Source organism: Mustela nigripes, chromosome 7 (genome assembly GCF_022355385.1).
Source record: "Mustela nigripes isolate SB6536 chromosome 7, MUSNIG.SB6536, whole genome shotgun sequence".
Lineage (NCBI taxonomy): Eukaryota > Metazoa > Chordata > Mammalia > Carnivora > Mustelidae > Mustela > Mustela nigripes.
Genome location: NC_081563.1, coordinates 57,425,699 through 57,446,026, shown reverse-complemented (window position 1 = coordinate 57,446,026; position 20,328 = coordinate 57,425,699). Strand labels below are relative to the sequence as shown.

Sequence of the window (20,328 nt, the reverse complement as noted above, 5' to 3'; positions counted from 1 at the left end):
ATACCTTCTATAAGGTCCTCGATTGCTTTCCTCACTCCCCTGTCAAAGGCTCGAGCATCAGCTGGGCTTTGGAAAGTAAGTCCAAACTTCCTATTGTCGACCTTCCAATGATGAAAGGTTGGGTTGGCTTTGGTGTAGACCAAGTCCTTTCTTACATAGCATTCCAATACCACCTGAAGGATTGAAACACAGAGGCTGGTTACTTATGGAGTCGGGATGGTGTCTGGTTACCAAAATCCCAACCAGGAAACATCCATCATTAATGGCAACTAATGAAAACCCTCCGTCCCTGCCTTCTTGTATCTATGAGTCTCCCCATCTTAAAGGAAGCCTTTGCTTGCCTCATGGACCATTGCTCTTTGTTGACCCTGCCTGGCTGGCCTTTGGTGATCCTCACTATACTTCTTCTTCTTTTTTTTTTTAAGATTTATTTATTTATTTATTTGACAGAGATTTCAAGTTACGGGAGAGGCAAGGAGGGGGTGGGGGGAGGTGAAGCAGTCTCCCCACTGAGCAGAGAACCTGGTGTGGGGCTCGATCCCAGGACCCCGGGATCATGACCTGAGCCGGAGGCAGAGGCTTTAACCCACTGAACCACCCAGGCGCCCCCTCACTGTACTTCTTAACCATCCTGGTTCTCAGTCATTTTAATTCCTCCCACCCCTGATGGGGAGGGGGCAGTGGGGGTAGGGTGAAGGCGGTTTCTATGCTGATGGCCCAGGTCTTGGGGCTTTGCTCTGTTTCAGCTTTACTGCTACTATGTCAGGGCCTTTGTTCTAATGGCTCTCAACCTTCCCTCCTCTGTCATGATGGCTATTTCCCAGAGACCACACATGCAACATGTTGAAAAAATTAACTAACCTGTTCTGAAATTTCTGCCAATTTTCCACATCTAGCAATGCCAACCCTTCTCTGTTCATGCTCCCAGCTCAAAATCTCTGTGGCTGTCTCTGTCTCTGGTGCTTTCCCTCTATCCTATATTATCGACCACCAGGTCCATGTTTGCTTCAACATCTTCTAGATCCACCTCATATCAGTTGCTCCCACCCTAGTCTATTAAACTTTTATCTGGATTATGCAAACAATCTCCAAGTTTTTAGTGATCTTGTCCCAGAAGTGCCTTTTACTAAGCTGTGACTTGGAGCTGATTGTTTCAGACCCTTGGTCTTTTCATCTTTAAAATGGAAATAACACAGACACCAACGTGCTTGGAAAACACTGAATGAGAAACTTAACAAGGTCATACTATTTTCCCACCATCACATTCTACTTTCACTCCCATTCTTACTGTGACCTTCACAATTTGGTACTTGATTTCACAGTATTTTCTAACAGTGTCATGTGCGTTAGCCCTGTGCCCCTAACCAGGCTGCAGAAGACCAAGATACATTACAAAATAACAGTATGGCCAGCACAGTGCTGTTGGTGACAAAGATACCAGGACCTAAGATTATACCATCAAAGCAGCACTGCCCTCATGTGAATGTAGACGTCATGCTTTATTCATAAAAATCTCCAAAATAGCGACCATATTCATTCCTATGGCTTCATTAGCTATACCAAGATCATTCTGCTAAGTTTTAATAGCTTCCACCTTGTTCTGGCAAAGCTCCACATTTAACAAAATAAGATCTTATTAATTTTAGATTAAGCGAAGGGCAAGAGTAAAGCCCTGCCTAAATCAGTGTAAGTTCAAATCAGAGAACTTTAAATGCATAGAAGTTTCAAGAATGCATCTAAGCAAACAGAAATTAAGTGCTGCCTAATAATTGGTCTCTGACTTAATAAACGGAGTGCACTAGTCACATTGGTATATCAAATGGAGTCCACAGCAGTTCACTTTATCCCGTTGTATTGAAAGAAGACAACGGTCCCCTCGCACAGTTCTATTTATGATTAAATTGCTTATTATGGCCACTTTTCTCTAAGAATAGTGCAATGATTAAATGTCAGCCCAGCCCCATTCCAAATTGGGGAAATCCAAATAACCAAGGCTTTAACTAACAAATGTTATCTATTTTAGAATTTAATAGTCTCAATTCAAAGCCTCAGAATAAACTATTTATAAAAACAAAGACTTCCAGTTTCTCCATATTTTTTGAAAGTCAACTTTGCTCCAACGTAGGGGCTTGAACTCATGACCCCGAGATCAAGAGTCTCGTGTACTACGGACTGAACCATCAGGTGTCCCTCTCCATGTTTTTAGGATGGAAAAAAATTAGTCTTTGGTTGATGTTTTCCACATTTAAGATTCTCACAGTGGCAAGTTTTCTTAGAGAAGTTATAAAATTCTTAGAAAAGCTCAGCTACCTAAAATAAGTGAGGGAAAAGGGCTCAGTACCATCTCTTTATGTCCTGTTAAACAAAATAACATCACTACGTATCTAGGTTTAATGACAACAATGAGAAAGTTCAGGTGTTTTCATCTTCACAGGTATAAACCCTCTAGTGAAGTCTGGCTTAACTTAAACCTTGAGAAAGGCTTTAAACAGATTATCTTTTTAAATGAAATGCATGGGGAGAAAAAAAGGTCATTAAATGTTCTCATTGGAAGCTTTAAAAGAATCCATACCAGAAATGCATATTTTCAAAGATTTAAGTAAATCTACACAAATACATGAAGGATTCATTCTGGCTCACCTGTCCTTCCCCACTCTCAATGCTTCTCCACTTCTAGAGTCAGCTGCTGTCAGGATGGGGGACACAGAGCCAGGTCCCTTCCTGCGGCTTCCTTATACACACACCTAAGCTTCTGTGTGAGTGTTTTTAAATGTGGCCACATCTATAACTGGCTCTGCAACTTGCCTTTATTTTCCTTGAGAACACATCTTAGAGACAGATACAGGAAAGGAAGGAGTTTCATTTCATGGCTCAGTACGGATACGTTAGAATTACTCAGCCATTTTCGGCACTGAGGGGCGTTCAGGTGATTTCTGATCAGTCGCTTTTAGAGACAGTGCTGCAATGAACATCTTTATACTTGTACTCAAATTTTGTTTTGCGAGCTCTTGGGAGCCCTCCCACTTACTCCCTCCTCGCTTCAGGGGATCCAGGGTGGCAAAACAATTTTCACATAGGGGTGCCTGTCGGTTAGGCGGCTGCCTTTGGCTCAGGTCATGATCTCGGGATCCTGGGATTGAGCCCTGGGTCTGGCTCCCTCCCTGTTCCGTGGGGAGTCAGTCTCCTCCCTCTGCCTCTCCTCTCTCACTCGTTTTCTCTCATTCACTCTTGCTCTCTCTCAAATGAACAAATAAAATCTTAAAAAAACAAAACAAAACAAACTATGATCACATAGGCAGTTTTTGCCTTTTCCTTGTGTTGCCATTTCTGATGAGGGTGCAGAAGGCACAGCCAGGAAAACCTTGGTGCTGTGTGCCGTTCACATACAGAGGCAGTGCAGCGGCACCAACGTCTACACAAATCACTGGTTTCGTCACTGCCACATAGGCCACATGGAAGAGGCCAGTTTTATGTCAGACTGTCCTTGATGAAGCAGTTAACAAGTATTAAGTCTTGCCCCTTAAACACAGAGCTTTAATCCCATGTGCTGCAGTGGAATGTGCATATAACGGGACTTTCCTATCTGCTTTTGCCTTCAATCTACTGTCCTACGTTGCTCTGGCTTAAGTATATGAAGAGATGTCATAGTGCATGTCAAATGTCAAATGCACAGATGGAGAGGGAGGGGCACTTCTCACAGCCTGTCCACTTCTGCTGCATATGGAAGAATGACGACTGTCTCAAGGAAAAGTACTCGTTCAACTGTTTCAGTTGTGACTTGAATGGACTGCCTTTTCCACAGATCACCAGGCTCACTTGAAAAAACCACCAGCAGATGGACTATGGTTATTCGGACCCAGAATTTGGCAAATACTTTCTTGAAAATGAACACAGCAAGCCTGTCACTTCAAAGAAAACAACTGGAGGTATTTGCTGCCAATAATAAAATCTGAACTTTCCAGTGAAATCAGAATTTTGGATAGCTTCCCAATACTTAACTTTTCTAATGATATTAGTGGTGAGGTTATGAAATGTGACTTTTTTTGACACTGCAGGATTAAATGTATCAATGTTTCTAAGATCTGCTGAACTCAGTAAACCATTCTTTTTCAAATGACATGATGTTAAAAAAAATTAGGAATGAGTAAAAGGTCCACTCAAGGTGAAAGATAAGCCAGCAGATTTAACGTTAACAGGGTATGAAAAGTTCATTCATGTGGATTTGGATCGCACATTTCAGAAACTACTATAAGCTGAGTTTTGGTGGGGTACATCTACAATTACCTGAAAAGTCTATTAATATTTTTCTCCCCTTTTGAACTACTTCTCTGTGTGAAGCTGGATTCTCCCCATATACTTCAACCAAAACACCAAACTGCAACAGCTTGAAAGCAGGAGGAGATATTAGAATCCAGTTATTTTTCTATTAAGCCAGATATTAAAGAGATTCGCAAAAATATAAAGCAATGGTTCTATTTTCTCCAATTATTTTTGTTCGGGAAAATATCATATGGTGACTTGTCATAAATAATTTTTAAAATTTCAGTTTTAATTTCCAATATGGTAAAAATAAGTAGCTATAACTCACAAAACGAAAAGCCTTTTCCAATCCTCAATACATTTTTTGAGTGTAAAGGAATCCTGAGACCAAAAATGTTTAAGAACCACTGCTTTCTTTAAATCTTTGTGTGCAAGTCTATCACTACAGGCTGGGGTTTAAATATGAAACCGACAAGTTAAGAAGTATGTACACTTAAAATGAATGCCCTGCCAAATTGCCGTTCAAAGAGCGTTAGCTGTTGGAACTCCCACAAGCGGGCACATACGCTCACAGACCTCACAGACCTGCTCATGTACAACGCAAGGATGACCAACCTTTTACAGGATGGGGTTCATCTTCGTAGGGTGGTTTCTCATGGGATTTAAGGAGTAAACGTCTCTAGTTTATCTAAAATGATTCAACTCAGACATTTTACATTTACATATAATTTCTCAGGAAAACTTCATCGTCCCCAACTTAAAAAAAAAAATCTAAATAACAATTTCTGATTGAATGTCTGGAACAGATTTTTCCCATGGAAACAATGGTAACTCTATTCATAGGCTTCAACATACAATTCAAATAATAACAAGAACCAATGTGCTAAATTCTGGAACTGTACTACACTGGAGAAACTAGTGATAACACTAGTTTTCTATCAGAAAAAGCATTTCTTGTCCTAATTGGAATACTAGGAACTCTGATACCATCCATCCAAAAATGACCTCCACCCTCTCCTCACCATTCCACCACTTGCGAGAGGGGGTCCTTCAACAACCTACCCCACCTGCAGGCTCCCTACGAGGGTCCATACCCTCCAGTGGGGCAGGAGTGCTGTGTTATGAAAGCTTGGAGGCCCAAGGAGCAGTCACAGCATCCCCAAACGGTGTGTGTATGTGTATTGTGGGACAAGGCAGAGGGGATTGGGGTTAAGTACCACCGAGAAGAAGAGTCTAGAATTTCCCAGAGTGTGAGGGGTAGAGAGATGGAGAAGCACAAATGGGTATATGGGTGTGTGATTTCAGTTCAAGGGCATATAAAAGTCTAGAAGTGTAGAGTCACAGAACATAGAGGGGACAGGAAGAGAAACGGGGTGACTGAGAAACATGATGGGGTATGGGGGCTGGTTAAGAGAGGATGAGGCACACAATCCTTGTGCAATAGCAACAAATAACCATTAGCTCGTCCACAACCAGGACTGCCCTATTACCTGGCAGAGTTAGAGTGGGGGGACCAGGTTTTGGCCTCACAGTGAAATGGTTTCCAATGCTGGCTCTGCTACTGACCACGTGCCTAGATGGAGGAAATGGATCACGTCTTGGAGCAAGGAGTTTCCCCACTGCGAAGTGGAGATACAAGTATCTTCCTCCTTCAGAATGTTACAGGAATTTAGCTGAGGTTCTTTACATAAAGGGCCCTGACCAAAATGGTAAAAGTTTACAATTATTATGTACAAGTCCATGGTAAGATACAAGTTTATAAATGTATTTCTAAAATGAAGGGGCTGGATGAGAGAATCTAAAGGCAATGTTAGGTTGACATAGTCTACGACAGACCATGAAAATACCAAGAAAAAAAGAGATCTAAAAAGATTTAACTGCTCAGGCAAGATAATCTGCTAACACAAAAGTAATGATAAAAATAAAAAGTGAACAAGTGAAAAAAATTCTATCAAAATTTTTGCTAGAAAAATAACACTAAAATAAAAAGGTAAGCAACAAATTTTAAGGGTATTTACAGTAAATAAGGCAGATGAAGATTAATATCTTTCTTATATAAGAGGGCACATATAGCAAGGAGAAAAATAAGGCCCCCAACAAATGAATAAGCAAAGGACACTGACAGATAATTCAGTTATAGCTGCTTAACAAACAGAAAAACAATGATACCATTAAGTACTCGATAACATGATACCATTGTTACTCTGTCAAATTGGTAGAGACTTAAATATATGACCCCCCCATGTGTTGAAGGAGATTCTCATACATACTGGTAGCAGTTCTTTGTGTAAGAATCCAAAGTCATAAAAATTTGATCCCCTAAATTCTTACAAGAAAATAGTAAGTGTGAAAAATGTAAGTAGTCATATGAGGTGGTGGGGGAGGGTGGGAAAGTACCTTAATATTTATAAATAACCCTAAAGAGATCAAGTAAACAATGTTACATCAACCTGATACCAGCAATTGGGAAAATTTCTTATGAGAATGTTAAGGCAAAGCAAATGAGATGCAACATTGTTGACCAGCTCCGATTGGGCGCTATGGAAAAATAAAAATACACACCCTTGGCGCTATGGAAAATAAAAACTACACACCTGTGGGAAAAAACTACACCAAAGGACTAAGGGCAGTTGCACACATGTGACTTTGGCTCAGTTTTAGGGTCAGAGTGACAGGGTATCAAATACTAGTTCCAGGCCCTCAAGAAGGGTCACTGAGAACAAGGAGTCTTTCTGAATCTTCATTTTTTTTCAGTTATAATTACACAGGCTACCGTAAGGGTTAGCACTCTATTTAGTGCATGGCAGACATCAGATGAATGGTAGTTATTTTACTTTTTACTGGTAGTGTGGTTACACTGCCTGTATTGTGATTATCTTGTAAATAAGAATGTTTTAATTATTGGACTAATATGTAGGGAATTTCCTGAATGGGCACCCTTCTTAAAATGAGCAATGTTCTCCCTTTAAACTTTCATTCACTGCATTTTTCGAAATGAATCAAGTGTGAAAATAGCATTTCTGTTAATCTATATATAACATTTATAAATTGTTCTGTCTTATCTGTTTGGTAACTTTTTTTAAACAGTAAGAAGTGGTTGCAAAAGAAGATTAAATTTGTACATTTAACTCATAAAACTCAACAGAAACACTCGCTGTTAGGATCTCAAATGTAACACTGACATTCCCTGTGGTGTCTCTGTATGTTCTCTGTTGAGACCCCATATGATCCTGCACATTCTGAAGCAACAGATGGCTTTTGAGTATACACTCCATGATCAAATAGGGCAGATAGGAGCAATGTTCTTCCAGGTTCAAGGCCACTAATTAAAAACAGGTTGGAACATTCAATTTTCCTCCGTATCATAGATTCCTTCCTAACTCAGAACTGGACATCCAAGGTCCTTCATGGAACTGTATGTTATGAACTACAAATGCTCCAATCTCCAAAATACATATTTAATAAGCATGCACAATTATTATAGATGAGTGATACCACTACTTTTTCCAAACAGGTTTTCTTTTCATTAGTGTCTGAAAGGAAAGCTACACTACCTTTTAGATGAAGAGTAGTTAAAAATAACCATATGTCTGGTGACATTCTGCCTTTGCATTTGACTTTTTAACCATCCAAACCTTGATGGGATACTTCATGAACAAACCCTACATTATTAAAAAAATAAGCCCGACCTCACAGCTCACTATTGTGTGATTCATAACAAAGAAAACACTTTTGTTTTGAAGATCTTGTTACGGGGACAGAAAGACAGCTCAGTTAAGCAAAGACGCCAACAAGACAGCCAAACACACAACTTCGAAGCACCTGCGGTGTCTGTGTGTGGTAGAAGTGCCTTTGTTGGAAAGCCAGGGTGATGTTCTGCATGTGGCATCAGCTCCAGAGGTCTAACTTCTGAAGCTTTCACAACAGTTTGAAGTCAGAGAAATAAGGGGAGGGAAAAACCACCACCACCACCAAACCTATGAGAAGAGGGCTTGCGATGAAACAATAAAGAAATCAGTTGTCGCGGATTTAACCATGTGTTGCGTGTCTGCTATTACCAGTTTGTCCTTCTGGCGTTCACCATGGATGAGAAAGCCGCTTCGTCCATTGCCTTCGGGGTGCATGACCTTACAGACCCCCACGCGACTGATCCCGCCTCCTTCCTGTGGGAACCATCCCCCGCTGGAGTCATCTCTGGTCATAACCACAGCCTTGACACGCACAATATAGCTGTCACTAAAACGACAACAACAAGAAGAACGGGGCATGACAATGGTCTGGTAGCTGCAGGACACGTTTCCCAATACAAGATGAACATCAGCCGGCACTGTTCTGGACTCGTCAAAAGAAAAATCAATGCCTGGTAGCAGCCTTAAAATGTGGTCTTTCTCAAATCTGGGGGAGGGGGGTGTTTTGACAAAAAACGCTTAAACTAAATATACTGTGAAAGTATATTTTTAAAAAGACACCCAGTAATTTAAAAATATTTGTGAGTCTCTGGAGATGTATATAAGCATTAACACTCTAGTTTCTGGATATAAGTTTTAACAACAAAATGAATGAGCTAATTGCCGCAATTTATTATCACCAAGTAAGAAAGACAAACCTATGAACTTAAGAGGATATTATAGTTTCAACCCTTAAAAACTTAGTTTACAATGAATGACTTAGGCTTAACATTTTATAAAGCTAATCATCTTCTGACTTAGTACAAGAACAGGATAATTCCTTTCCAAATTGCAAATTCACCATGCAATCGTGTGTCTAGGTGGGAAGAGATTTCAGTTCTAATACCCTTTACACATGTGCAGCCTTCTGTTTATGATTTTATGTTTTCTAGTGTAAACTTCAATTTTGCAATAAGTTCTCTTGCACATTTGCCAAAAATCCTCTTTCTTCTCCAGAGACCAACTCTAGTTCTTTTCATTCTTCATCGCTTTTGGGGAAACGTATTTGGGTTTTTCAGCAAGGCCATTTAAATTCTCATTTGCTGTTTTCTTTCTTTGGACAGAATTCATTTTTTACTCATTCAAACATATATTCACATCTTCTACATGCCAGGCACTGTGCCAGATTCTATAGAAACAAAGATGTAGAGTAACACAGACCCTCCCCCTTTCCTTGGGACTCAGGGAAGACACCACCCCCCTACCCCCAACGCCAGCCAGAGCCTGGCCACTGCCATCTCCAGTCCACCAGAGATCATTTAGACACCGCCCTTCTGCCCTCCACCCCTGCTCACCACACTCAGGATTTCCCACGACTCCCTGTGGCTCAGTATCTACTACCCACCCCCACCCGCTCCCTCCCCTCTTATTTCCACATCCCTTCTTCAGATCATTCCTTTCATTTTGAAAACAGTAAAATACGTAGTAACACATACCATTTTAACTGTACAATTCTTTGCCATGAAGTACGCAGCCACGGCTCTTCAACTCTCCCCACCATCCATCTCCAGGACTTTTTTTTTTCCATATTCTTAGGTCACAACTCCATACCGTGAAACACTAAACCCCGTCACCGCTCTCCCCTCGGCCCAGGCCCTGCAATCACCCTTCTGCTTTCTGTCTCAATGATTTTGACTGCTCCAGGGCCCTCCCAGAAGTTCCTTTCACTTTCTGAGCCCACATAGAAATGTGCTCTGGGGCTGGGCTTCCGGGGCCCATTGACACCGGGCCGCTGCCTCTCTCCTGCAGCCCTCTCTGGTTTCTCCGGCTTCCCAAGTCTGAACATGCCGCCACCACCCTCCTCTTCAACCTACTACAGACCTCTGGGATGCAGCCCTTCCCTCATTCCTGGAAGACAGTGGCAAATGGGCCCACTGTCCTCCATCTCTTACAATGATCCCTGCTGTGATTCTTGGTAATCTGCTTATACACACAAATGATCTGTACAACTCCTTGGCCTCTCAGTTTCTGGAACTCTTCCCCAATGCCCTTGTCTTACATCCAACCTTAGGCATCCTGGCCTAGGTCATACCCATGACCTTGTCATTACTGATATCTGTACCACCTCCTTAACCTCAATTTTACACAGCTTGCTCTCCAGCTGCCACTTCCCATCTTTGCAGCTCACTCCCTCCACATTCCTCCAAGTCTTCACCCCACTGGGACCAACCATCTATCACTCTGACCCCCCTCCCCTCTCCCCTTCATGTTCTCACTTGATTCACTACTCAGGTTCCATAGTCGACTCAACACGTTTTTGTACAAAAACACAACACGCTGCCCTCTTTTTCTCCACTCTAACGCCCGGTGAAACCCCAACCCTGGTGGAATTCTACCACCTCCTTAACTTCATGCCCTGCCCAGGCTGTTGAGCAGGACTTTGTTCATAGGTCTAGTTTTATTTTTTATTTTTATTTTTTTAAAGGTTTTAATTTATTTATTGGACAGAGAGATCACAAGTAGGCAGAGAGGCAGGCAGAGAGAGAGGAGGAAGCAAGCTCCCTGCTGAGCAGAGAGCCCGATGTGGGGCTTGATCCCAGCACCCTGGGATCATGACCTGAGCCGAAGACAGAGGCTTAACCCACTGAGCCACCCAGGCACCCCATAGGTCTAATTTTAAAGTCATTGATCTCAAGTGGGCACAGGCTGCTCCATTTCCCTGATCTGTTCCCAAGAGGATTATTTAATGGGTCCACCTACCCTGTCCCTCTCAAGTGATGGATGAGTTTGCTTTAATTTCCCTGGGAAGATCGGAAAGTCAGAAGGGACCTTGCACCCGTGCCCACTAGCATGCCTATGACTCTGTACCAGTTCTCTCTGCCTCTCCTCCCTTAACTATGGCTAAACCATCCATAACCCAAGCTGGGGTCAACGACGCCACTTAAAATTCTTCTAGGTGCTAAGAGTGCCCAAATTCACATGTCTACCCAGACCCTTTCCCTAAGGTTCAGATCCATAAAATCAACTGCCTATGTGATTTCTCTCCTTAGGTTTCTGGTAGGCATCTCAATTAGCATGTTTCAGAATGAACTCTTAATTCTCAATACCTCTTTTATCCAACTGGTTCTCCCTTCAAAATATAGCCAGAATCCACTTTTTACCACCTCTGTTGTCACTGCCCTGATCCTAGCTGCCATCACCTCTCAGACTACTGCAACCGCCTCCTAACTGGACTTCCTACTTCCACACCCGCCCAACTTTCTAAGAAAATAAAAAGGGGAGTCAGATTATGATTCTACTCAAACAAGCCATCCAATGAGCTTCCTATGTTACTCTGAGTAAAAATGAAACCCAAGCACTTATCATTCTCCTCCTTACTCATTCTACATCAGTCCCATTGCCCCTGTCCTCCACATCAAGCACACTATGACCTCAGGACCTTTGCACTTGCTATCCCCTCCTCCTTCCTCCACACTTAACAGCTCATTTCTTTATTTCCTTCAGGTCTCTTCCCAAGGTTAATTCATCAGAGAAGACTCTCTGTCCACTTTACATAAAGTAGTACCTGCCAATCCTCTTAAATCTTATCTTTTCATCCTTCTTTATCTTTCTACATGCTACTAAAACAACATTTGCCCTATTTGTTTGCCTACTTTGCCCAACTAGATTGTAAACTCCACAGAACCAGGGCCTTTGCCCTTTTTGTTCACTGCGACATCCCTAGAACCTACAGCACTGTTTTATATATGGTAGGCTATGGAATGAATGGGTTACATGCATGAAATTTATAGAAAGATTTAAAAAAAGTTATTTGTAGCTAACTAAATCTGAGAAAAAATAAAGCATTCAATAATCATTTGCTTATAAGCCACAAGAGCGTAGCTGACATAGGATAAAGATTTCATTAATAAGAAAACTAAATGTAATAATCACATGGTTTCTATCATTAATCCACTTATCTCATGATTCAAACCCATATTCCTTTAGATCACAGAGTTTAGGAACATTTGGTAACATTTATTTACATCAGTTACATACAAACAAGTTGAGAATATACCCCTCCAACCCTCACCACATCCCATTCATTACAGAAAATCTAAGGGTCCCCGGGATTTGTAACTCTCCACTATGAAACACTCAGCTTTCTCAGATCTTCTGTGAGTGTATGAAGGGTTCATCCCCATAGGAAATGGCCAAGGTGAGTAACTGAAACTACACAACTCTTGTTAGAACGTGCTTTTTACTTTTTATGTGCTGCAGCTGTCTGCTGTTCTCCCCTCCTTTGAGGGGAGTAAGCAGACATGAAAAAGGGAAGTTTGCATTACTTATGTTGGTGCCATAAACGTACTTCCAAAAGGTATTTAGACATTGGCATTTTTAAAAAAATACCCCACCCCTTGGCTTCTAGACTACAGGGGCTGCTAATTTTGGTCTTTGCTTGCAGTCTGCCACATCCTCTTTCTTGCCCTAATTCCTCCTATGTCCCTTCCCAAGAGCGCTGACTCCTCTGTGATGGGGTGTGTGTGTTGGGGGCTGGGGGAACAGAACCCCCGCCCCACCTTGTCTGGCCATAACCCCAACAAGCCAGCATTTACTGAGGCATCTGGCTATTTGATACCAGGCAGGGGGATAAAGTGTTGCACTGAGAACTGTGAAGGCTGTCTGGCCAATCCAGCTGCATGGCCAGAGGCCAACTGCTTCCTATCTGTGGTGTATTTATGTTACTCAGGCACGTCACCCCACCCAGAACAGAAACGACAGTGAACTCGACGACCAAAAAGGTATACGGGAGCAAACCTCCCTTCCCACCTTCCCTCTGTCTCTTTCTGGAAAGAATTAAACAACATGTTTAAGCCAGATGTTGCGTTTGTTTGGGGGAGGATGGGACAGGAAGGGCAAGGGCAGATTAGTTTTTTCATCTGCGCAAAGAAAACGGTGCTGGTACGCTTCAGAAGAAATTCAAAAAATGCTATTACTGTCAAAAATAACAAAACTTTAAAAAATGCTTCTGGAAGTGGCAAGTGCTAACCCGGTATAACTCGTCAAGGACCCGGTGAAGTTCCACGTGTAGATCCAAACACCAACCGGACGGAGATCTAGTGTCTGAGCTGGAGCTAAACTGCCCCAAAGACTCAGTGTCGTTACATATGGGATCTGACTACCACCCCCCAAATATATCCTATCCTTTCAGTATATTATGAACAAAAGAGGCTTCTGTGAATCCAACTGGAGCTCTGCCACTGAAACGTGGCTTCTTTAAGGAAAAAGCTTTGCATTCCGAACATGGGGGCTTATCTGTAAAAGTGAGACTTGTTCTGTGATCAGTGAATGTGCAAAAGAGGGAGGGGACATCCTAGGGCAGGACAGGGAGGCAGGGTAAGAACAATTTCAAAACCAGATTCTTATTTGGGGATACTGATTTCAAAGGAGCACGGCAGGGTTTGGATCTTTGGCTTTTACGTTCTAAGCTCTCTTCCAGATTCAAAGCAGGCCCTGTCTGGACCACATTACAGAAGTAAACAAGGTAAACAAAGGGACTGTAGGAAATGGTGATGAGGCAGCACCGTCTGGAAGTGTCATTCAAAGCTGGACAGGTTCGGCAGCGCCCTGACCCAGTAGCTGAAGAATCTTCTTGTGGAGCTTCAGATGTCCTCATCTGCAGAAGACACAGATAGAGGATCTAGACACAGACAGAGGACTAACCCTGCTGGAACGTCCTGAGGGTTAAAAGCTACATCAGAGGTCAAGTGCTTAATAGGGAGAAGTTTGGTAAGTTGCAGCCATCATTATTTTTGCTGAACGTCTGATTTTATGACAAAACAGGTCCTATAAAGACCAGCTCCCCTGGCCTCTAAGGAGTGTGTTTCCAGGCCTTTGGGCCCTTTCCAGCTTGCAGAGACCAGAGTTGCAGGGAGGCTGTCAGGGCCTCGCCAACAGAAGAAAATCCCAAACGGACCTGCAGCAATTACCAACACAAGTTGGATTTATAAAGACCTGGTTTGAGCCTCCATTTCAGGCACACCTGTAGAGGAAAATAATTCCATCTGCCATCTGTGAACTGGTCCTGTGCTCCTGCCCTTAGGCCCTTGGCTCTGGGGATGGAGACTGGAACTTTTACTCCCCCCCACACAAACTTCCTGGCCCCCTCATCTAATCACAAGGCTCCTGTATCTCTCCATTTTACGAAACATCACTGCTTCCTTCCTTCCTGCTCTCTTTTCCACCCTTCTGTGCTTCACCAGAACCTGAGAGGGATTAGCCAAGATCTGGCCTCTTAGGTTCCCTCTTCCACTGGGCACAGCCACCAGCTGAGCCCAAATATAACACGGGCACACCTTTACTGTTGTCACATCCCACAACCCCCCCCCCCCCCCGTCATCCTTGTGCCTATAGACAGACAAGGTCTCTTTGATTCCATTGATGATACATGGATACAAAGTATGGCATGTGTACTGAAGCCAGACAATGGTCAGATTCTATTTAAGCAGGTGGTCATTCCATGAGTGGTTATTTTGTTAAGTATCAACTACTTAATTTTTTTTTTAAGATGTTATTCACTTATTTGACAGACAGAGATCACAAGTAGGCAGAGAGGCAGGCAGAGAGAGAGAAGGAAGCAGGCTCCCTGCTGAGCAGAGAGCCCAATGTGGGGCTCGATCCCAGGACCCTGGGATCATGACTCGAGCCGAAGGCAGAGGCTTTAAACCATTGAGCCACCCAGGCGCCCCTCAACTACTTACTTTTTTAAAAGTGGACTGCTCTGGTCTTAAAAATAAGTGTACTCCAAAACTGTAGGCAAGGGAGTTTTCTACATGATGTGGTTCTATGCATGGTGGTACCATGATTTTCGGCTCTGTACCAGCCTCTAATGGTAGGACACTGGCTCTGCCCACAAAATGTGTAGTGCATAGTTAGGCCATCATAAAATAGAAAACAGTGGCAAGAAAAGCCCACTGAAGATGCTGGATCTGGCAAAAGGTACCAGCTTTCCTCTCAAATGCTGGTAAGCAGGCACTATGAAGCATAGAAGGAAATTTTCTGAATCTTAACTGTTTGCTTCCTAAAGAGAACTGGTTTGCAGGATACTGGAGTTGGGGAAGCTGAGAAGTAGGCTAAGATCACGTAAGAAAGAGCCTTCCCTACAGTTACTGAACATCTGTGAAATCAGCCATGCAGTACACTTGATGGAGAGTCATACTGGGGACTGCCCTACCCCAGTATCCGCTAGTATAAGAATCCATGTACTTGAATAGGTACTAGCACCATGACTTTGAACTCATGGTGTCAAAGCCGTCTGTGCATGCCTGGATGTACTGAGAGAGGAAATCTTCGTTGTGTTGCTGCTTTTCTGAGACACCCCAGCTCACCTCGTCTTGGCAGAGTAATTCCCCCCAGACGGTTACAACAGAGCTGTTCTAGGCTCTATCTTCAAGGTCAACTTAGGTACTTTAAAAATGGCATGTAGTGAGTTTCCAGGAATGGAACCCAATACATACACATGGCACCCAAAAGGTGATTGTGGAGTTAGGGGGTACTTGTCTTACAATGACTTCACCCAGGAACCAATAAAGCTCAAAGCCTGGGGTCCTGTGGGAGCCCCAGAGGGGTGTGAATAGGTTCCCCTTTTATTGTGTGCTGGGCTCAGAATCCATGAGTGAGGGTATGAGAAAATGTCTTAGGAATCCTCAGTTCTATCTTGCACATAAGCCAGTGTGTTCTGCTGTACTGCGAGGTCACTAGAGCCCTCCACATGTCCGAGTCCTCCCCTCATCCAGGGGATGTCCATTCTCATCCTCAAATGCCACATATAAACCCAGCATCTTTGTTGTTATGCTACCTAGCTACACTGAGGCATATAAATAGACCCACTCACCCACACACCATTTTCTACGGCACATAATAGAAAGGGCTGCTTTCTCCATTTATTGTAAGGACACTGCCAACAAGACTGGGTTTCTGAGATAGGAATGATTATTACATTTAGTAATTTTAAAACCAAACCTCACAAGTCAATTATATACGGCCATTACTGTTTTTATTTTCCTATTGAAATCTTAATACAAAAATATTCCTCTAGGGCGCCTGGGTAGCTCAGTGGGTTAAGCCGCTGCCTTTGGCTCAGGTCATGATCCCAGGGTCCTGGGATTGAGTCCCGCATAGGGCTCTCTGCTCAGCAGGGAGCCTGCTTCTCTCTTTCTCTGCCTGCCTCTCAGTCTACTTGTGATCTCTCTCTGTAAAATGAATAAATAAAAAATCTTAAAAAAAATATTCCTCTAGAAAAACTATCACCAACTCATAGTTTATAAGCTTGTGATTCTATGATTCAAAATAAAGACCCATACCTTATTTAAGACAGAGGGCCGATTTGGCTTGCTACATGCCTCTATAGTATCTTCAAGTTACCGTGTACTGGAAACAGAAACGCTTTCTAGTCTCAAGTGCTAATTTACACCTTCCGGACCTAAGAGCCACAGCAGCACGTGCACTGAACATTCTGGCACATTCTCTCTCGCATGGGGCCAAGGCACCTGCCCTGGGCATGTCCTCAGGCATGGACGTTCTGCAGGGCTGGCCAAATGGAGGGTACCAGACATTGTGCCACTCACTGCTCTGCTCCCTCTTTCTTGGCTGTTGTGTCCTGTGACCCTTAATGGCCAAGAAAAGGAAATGAAGCAAAGACAAAAAGGAACAAAGATCAAGACTGGACATCAGACTCACAAGCTTTACAGTGGTTTAACGAGGCCTTTGAGGAAATAGTTGAGGAAATACCAGAGGCCCTCAGGGGTCCTCTGACATCCTTGCAGCCTGGGAGCACTGTGGACAGTTTTGCCGGGCCAGTGACATGACAGCCGGCCAAGACTGTCTGAGTCTCTGCTCCCCCACCTCAGTGAGAGCCCTGATTCTAGGGGCAAACCTTTGGGGTCGGTGAACACAAGGTGGGGATGCCCACAGCGGTGTGTGGGCGTGCTGGCAATTATTGGAGTTTCCTTCTCGGCAAGGTTTACAGAGTTATATTAAACTCACTCCACTGTACTGTGCTCAAAATGAAATTTTTTTCATTTCACCTCTGACTTTTATTGCCTGTAGCTCGAACACGCATGAATTCTCCACAAGAGAAAAGAGTATTTCAGCTGGATTCTACTTCTACTGCTCTCAGGTTTTTTTTTTAAACTTCTGTAGAGATCTTTTGATTTTATTTATGTAATATATCACATGTCTTGGACACAGTGCTGTTAGTTTTTTTTTTTTTTTTAAACAACAAGACTTTTCCTACCAACATTTAAATTCAGTAGCCACAAGAATATAAAGTATCTAATATCCGTGATGAGGAGTCGCTGACAACGGGGACATGATTAAGATAAGGCATGGGGGGGGGTACCTGGGTGGCTCAATGAGTTAAGCCTCTGCTTTCAGCTCAGATCATGATCTCAGGGTCCTGGGATCAAGCCACGCATCAGGCTCTCTGCTCAGCAGGGAGCCTGCTTCCTCCACTCTCTCTGCCTGCTGCTCTGGCTACTTGTGATCTCTCTGTCAAATAAATAAATAAAATCTCTTAAAAAAAAAAAAGATAAGACATGTGGGCTGTTCTGCTAATAGGCAATCTAAAATCATAATACTGGGCTGTTTTAAGCTGGGACAGTGAAATGTTTGAATTAAATCTTAACTTCAGCACCCGAAAAGGCAATTTTAGAAGTTGTATCCAAGACAGATTTTTTTAAATGGCTCTTTGGCAACTCTCCCTATGTCAACATAACTTTTCTGAGCAAGTCCCTCTTGAGGTGAGTAATGCATACAGCTAGAAGAAAGGCCCTCCTAAGGTCAAGCCTGAAGCAATGGGGCAGGACAGGTCTGGTAGTTTATTGGGGGAAAGGGGGGGATAAATAATCAGTGAAGAAAGTAATCATTTTTCTTGGAATTTAAAAACTATTTGCTCTAATCCCTACTAATAGCAGAAATCCTAATTTCCACCCTGGGGGAAATTAGGGAACTGGAGATCCCTGGGCATGAGCCATTAAATCCTAGCTGGGATTCCTGGTCAACCACTTGGGACCTCTGTATCCTTACCTGTCAAGTGTCTATACAGTGGATAATTAATTACCTTAATAGCAGGCTGTGAAATACATTTTAAGTTCTGAGTCTTAAAACACTGGTTTCCAGGAAATTAAACTCCAACAACAAAAAAGTAAAGTATAATACGATTTTTAAATTTTTAAAAGATTATAATTCCATTGCATTCAACAAAGTTATAAAAATTTTTTGGAAAAGCTTTTGTAAAACCCAGCATCGAGTGATTCTCTGCCCTGTCACATGTGATGATTACACTAGCACAAGGGGGTAACTCACATTCAGACTCTTGCTTTCAAGGCAAATCTATACCAAACAAGGCTTCCAAACCCAACTGGACACATCAGCAGTCTGCCTCTGCTCCTAGTCCCTTTAATGTGTATGCCTAGGAAAGGAATCGTATCTGCCATAGCTAGTTACTGAAGAAACAAGATAAACATATACATGTATACACGTGTGTTTTATTTTAATGTTAATTCTATCCCCCATATTCTGCACAGATTCTCTCAGCATTAACATGGGAATTTTAGGCATGGACAAACCATTTTAGTAAATGAGGGTAAGATTTTTATCACAATAGTTTATTAACATTCAAGGCATCTATTGAAGATTTTTGAGCTTTTGTCAAAAATCACCAGAGCAGGACAACTTGGACATGGCTAAACTGCTTTAAAAAAAAAAAAAAAAAATTATTCAAACTGAAAGAGAATGAGTCTACTTCTCACAGACTGGAATAGTTCTGTTCTGAAGGGCTGAGCTGCAGGGTGATCCCTTAGTGGGAAGTGGGGGTGAGGGAGTCCTGGGAGGAGAGAGGCCGAAGTCTGAATCCAGGTTTATGATTTTGCTTTTATTGTCGGCTGCTTTGCTGAGCCTGGAGTTCAGTGGAGTTCATAATTAATCAAGATCAAAGGATTACCAACTTAAAACAAACAAAATAACCCACCCCTGAAGAACCCTTTCTTCTTCTCCTACTTTTTACTCCGAAAGCAATAATTTTCTTTGACTTTCCCTCTGTTTTACACACCCTTCCAAAAATGGTATTTACGATCCACATTTAAACCCCCAAAGACCAGCTAATGGAAATGTTAGATTACTAAAGAAAATTAACTCTCACCACATTAAAGTATACATGTAATAGAAAAACTGGTACTTCAAAACACAAATGGCAAAGGGAGCTGTTTAAAGTTAATAATCTCCAATTCAGGTCTTTAAATTGCAGCCCTTGAACTTCCAAGTCTGACTTTCTCAGAAGATCTTTGCTTTCTTTCTCACTGAATTGGAGAAAACAAAGGGAGAGAGTACCTGATGATCCCACATGCTGAGATGTTTTTAGGGAGAAAACTAATATAGGGGCGCCTGGGTGGCTCAGTGGGTTAAGCCTCTGCCTTTGGCTCAGGTCATGATCTCAGGGTCCTGGGATCAAGCCCCTCATCATGCTCTCTGCTCAGCGGGGAGCCTGCGTCCCCCTTCTCTCTGCCTGCCTCCCTGCCTACTTGTGATCTCTCTCTCTCTCTCTCTGTTAAATAAATAAAATCTTGGGCGCCTGGGTGGCTCAGTGGGTTAAGCCGCTGCCTTCGGCTCAGGTCGTGATCTCAGGGTCCTGGGATCGAGTCCCGCATCGGGCTCTCTGCTCAGCGGGGCAGGGAGCCTGCTTCCCTCTCTCTCTCTCTCTGCCTGCCTCTCCATCTACTTGTGATTTCGCTCTGTCAAATAAATAAATAAAATCTTTAAAAAAAAAAAATAAATAAATAAATAAATAAATAAAATCTTAAAAAAAAAAAAAAGCACTAATATCTGCACCGACTTTGAAATACATAAACATAACCTGGTGTCCTGGATGGAGAGTAGGATGGACACACAGACACCCGGGTGATAAAGCAGAAACAGTAAAATGGTAGTTGGAGACAGGAGCTAGTGAGTGTTGACTGTATACTTCTTTCAACTTTTCTCAGTAACTGAAGACTTCCATAAAGAAGATGAGAGAGATGGGGCGCCTGGGTGGCTCAGTGGGTTAAGCTGCTGCCTTTGGCTCAGGTCATGATCTCAGGGTCCTGGGATCGAGTCCCGCATCGGGCTCTCTGCTCAGCGGGGAGCCTGCTTCCTCCTCTCTCTCTGC

The 20,328-nt window shown here is 42.8% G+C and overlaps 1 protein-coding gene across 2 annotated transcripts in view; it reads right to left on the bottom strand.

The window, feature by feature from the left end:
- The window catches only part of SPRED2 (sprouty related EVH1 domain containing 2), a 116,569-nt gene that overhangs the window by 21,850 nt on the left and 74,391 nt on the right, over positions 1 to 20,328 (bottom strand). For both annotated transcript variants that reach the window (XM_059405960.1, XM_059405961.1), the window contains 2 exons: positions 8,319 to 8,496; positions 5 to 173 (listed from right to left, as the gene is read on the bottom strand). In XM_059405960.1, coding sequence (XP_059261943.1) covers positions 5 to 173; positions 8,319 to 8,496 — 347 coding nt within the window. The remainder of the gene's footprint in view (positions 1 to 4; positions 174 to 8,318; positions 8,497 to 20,328) is intronic.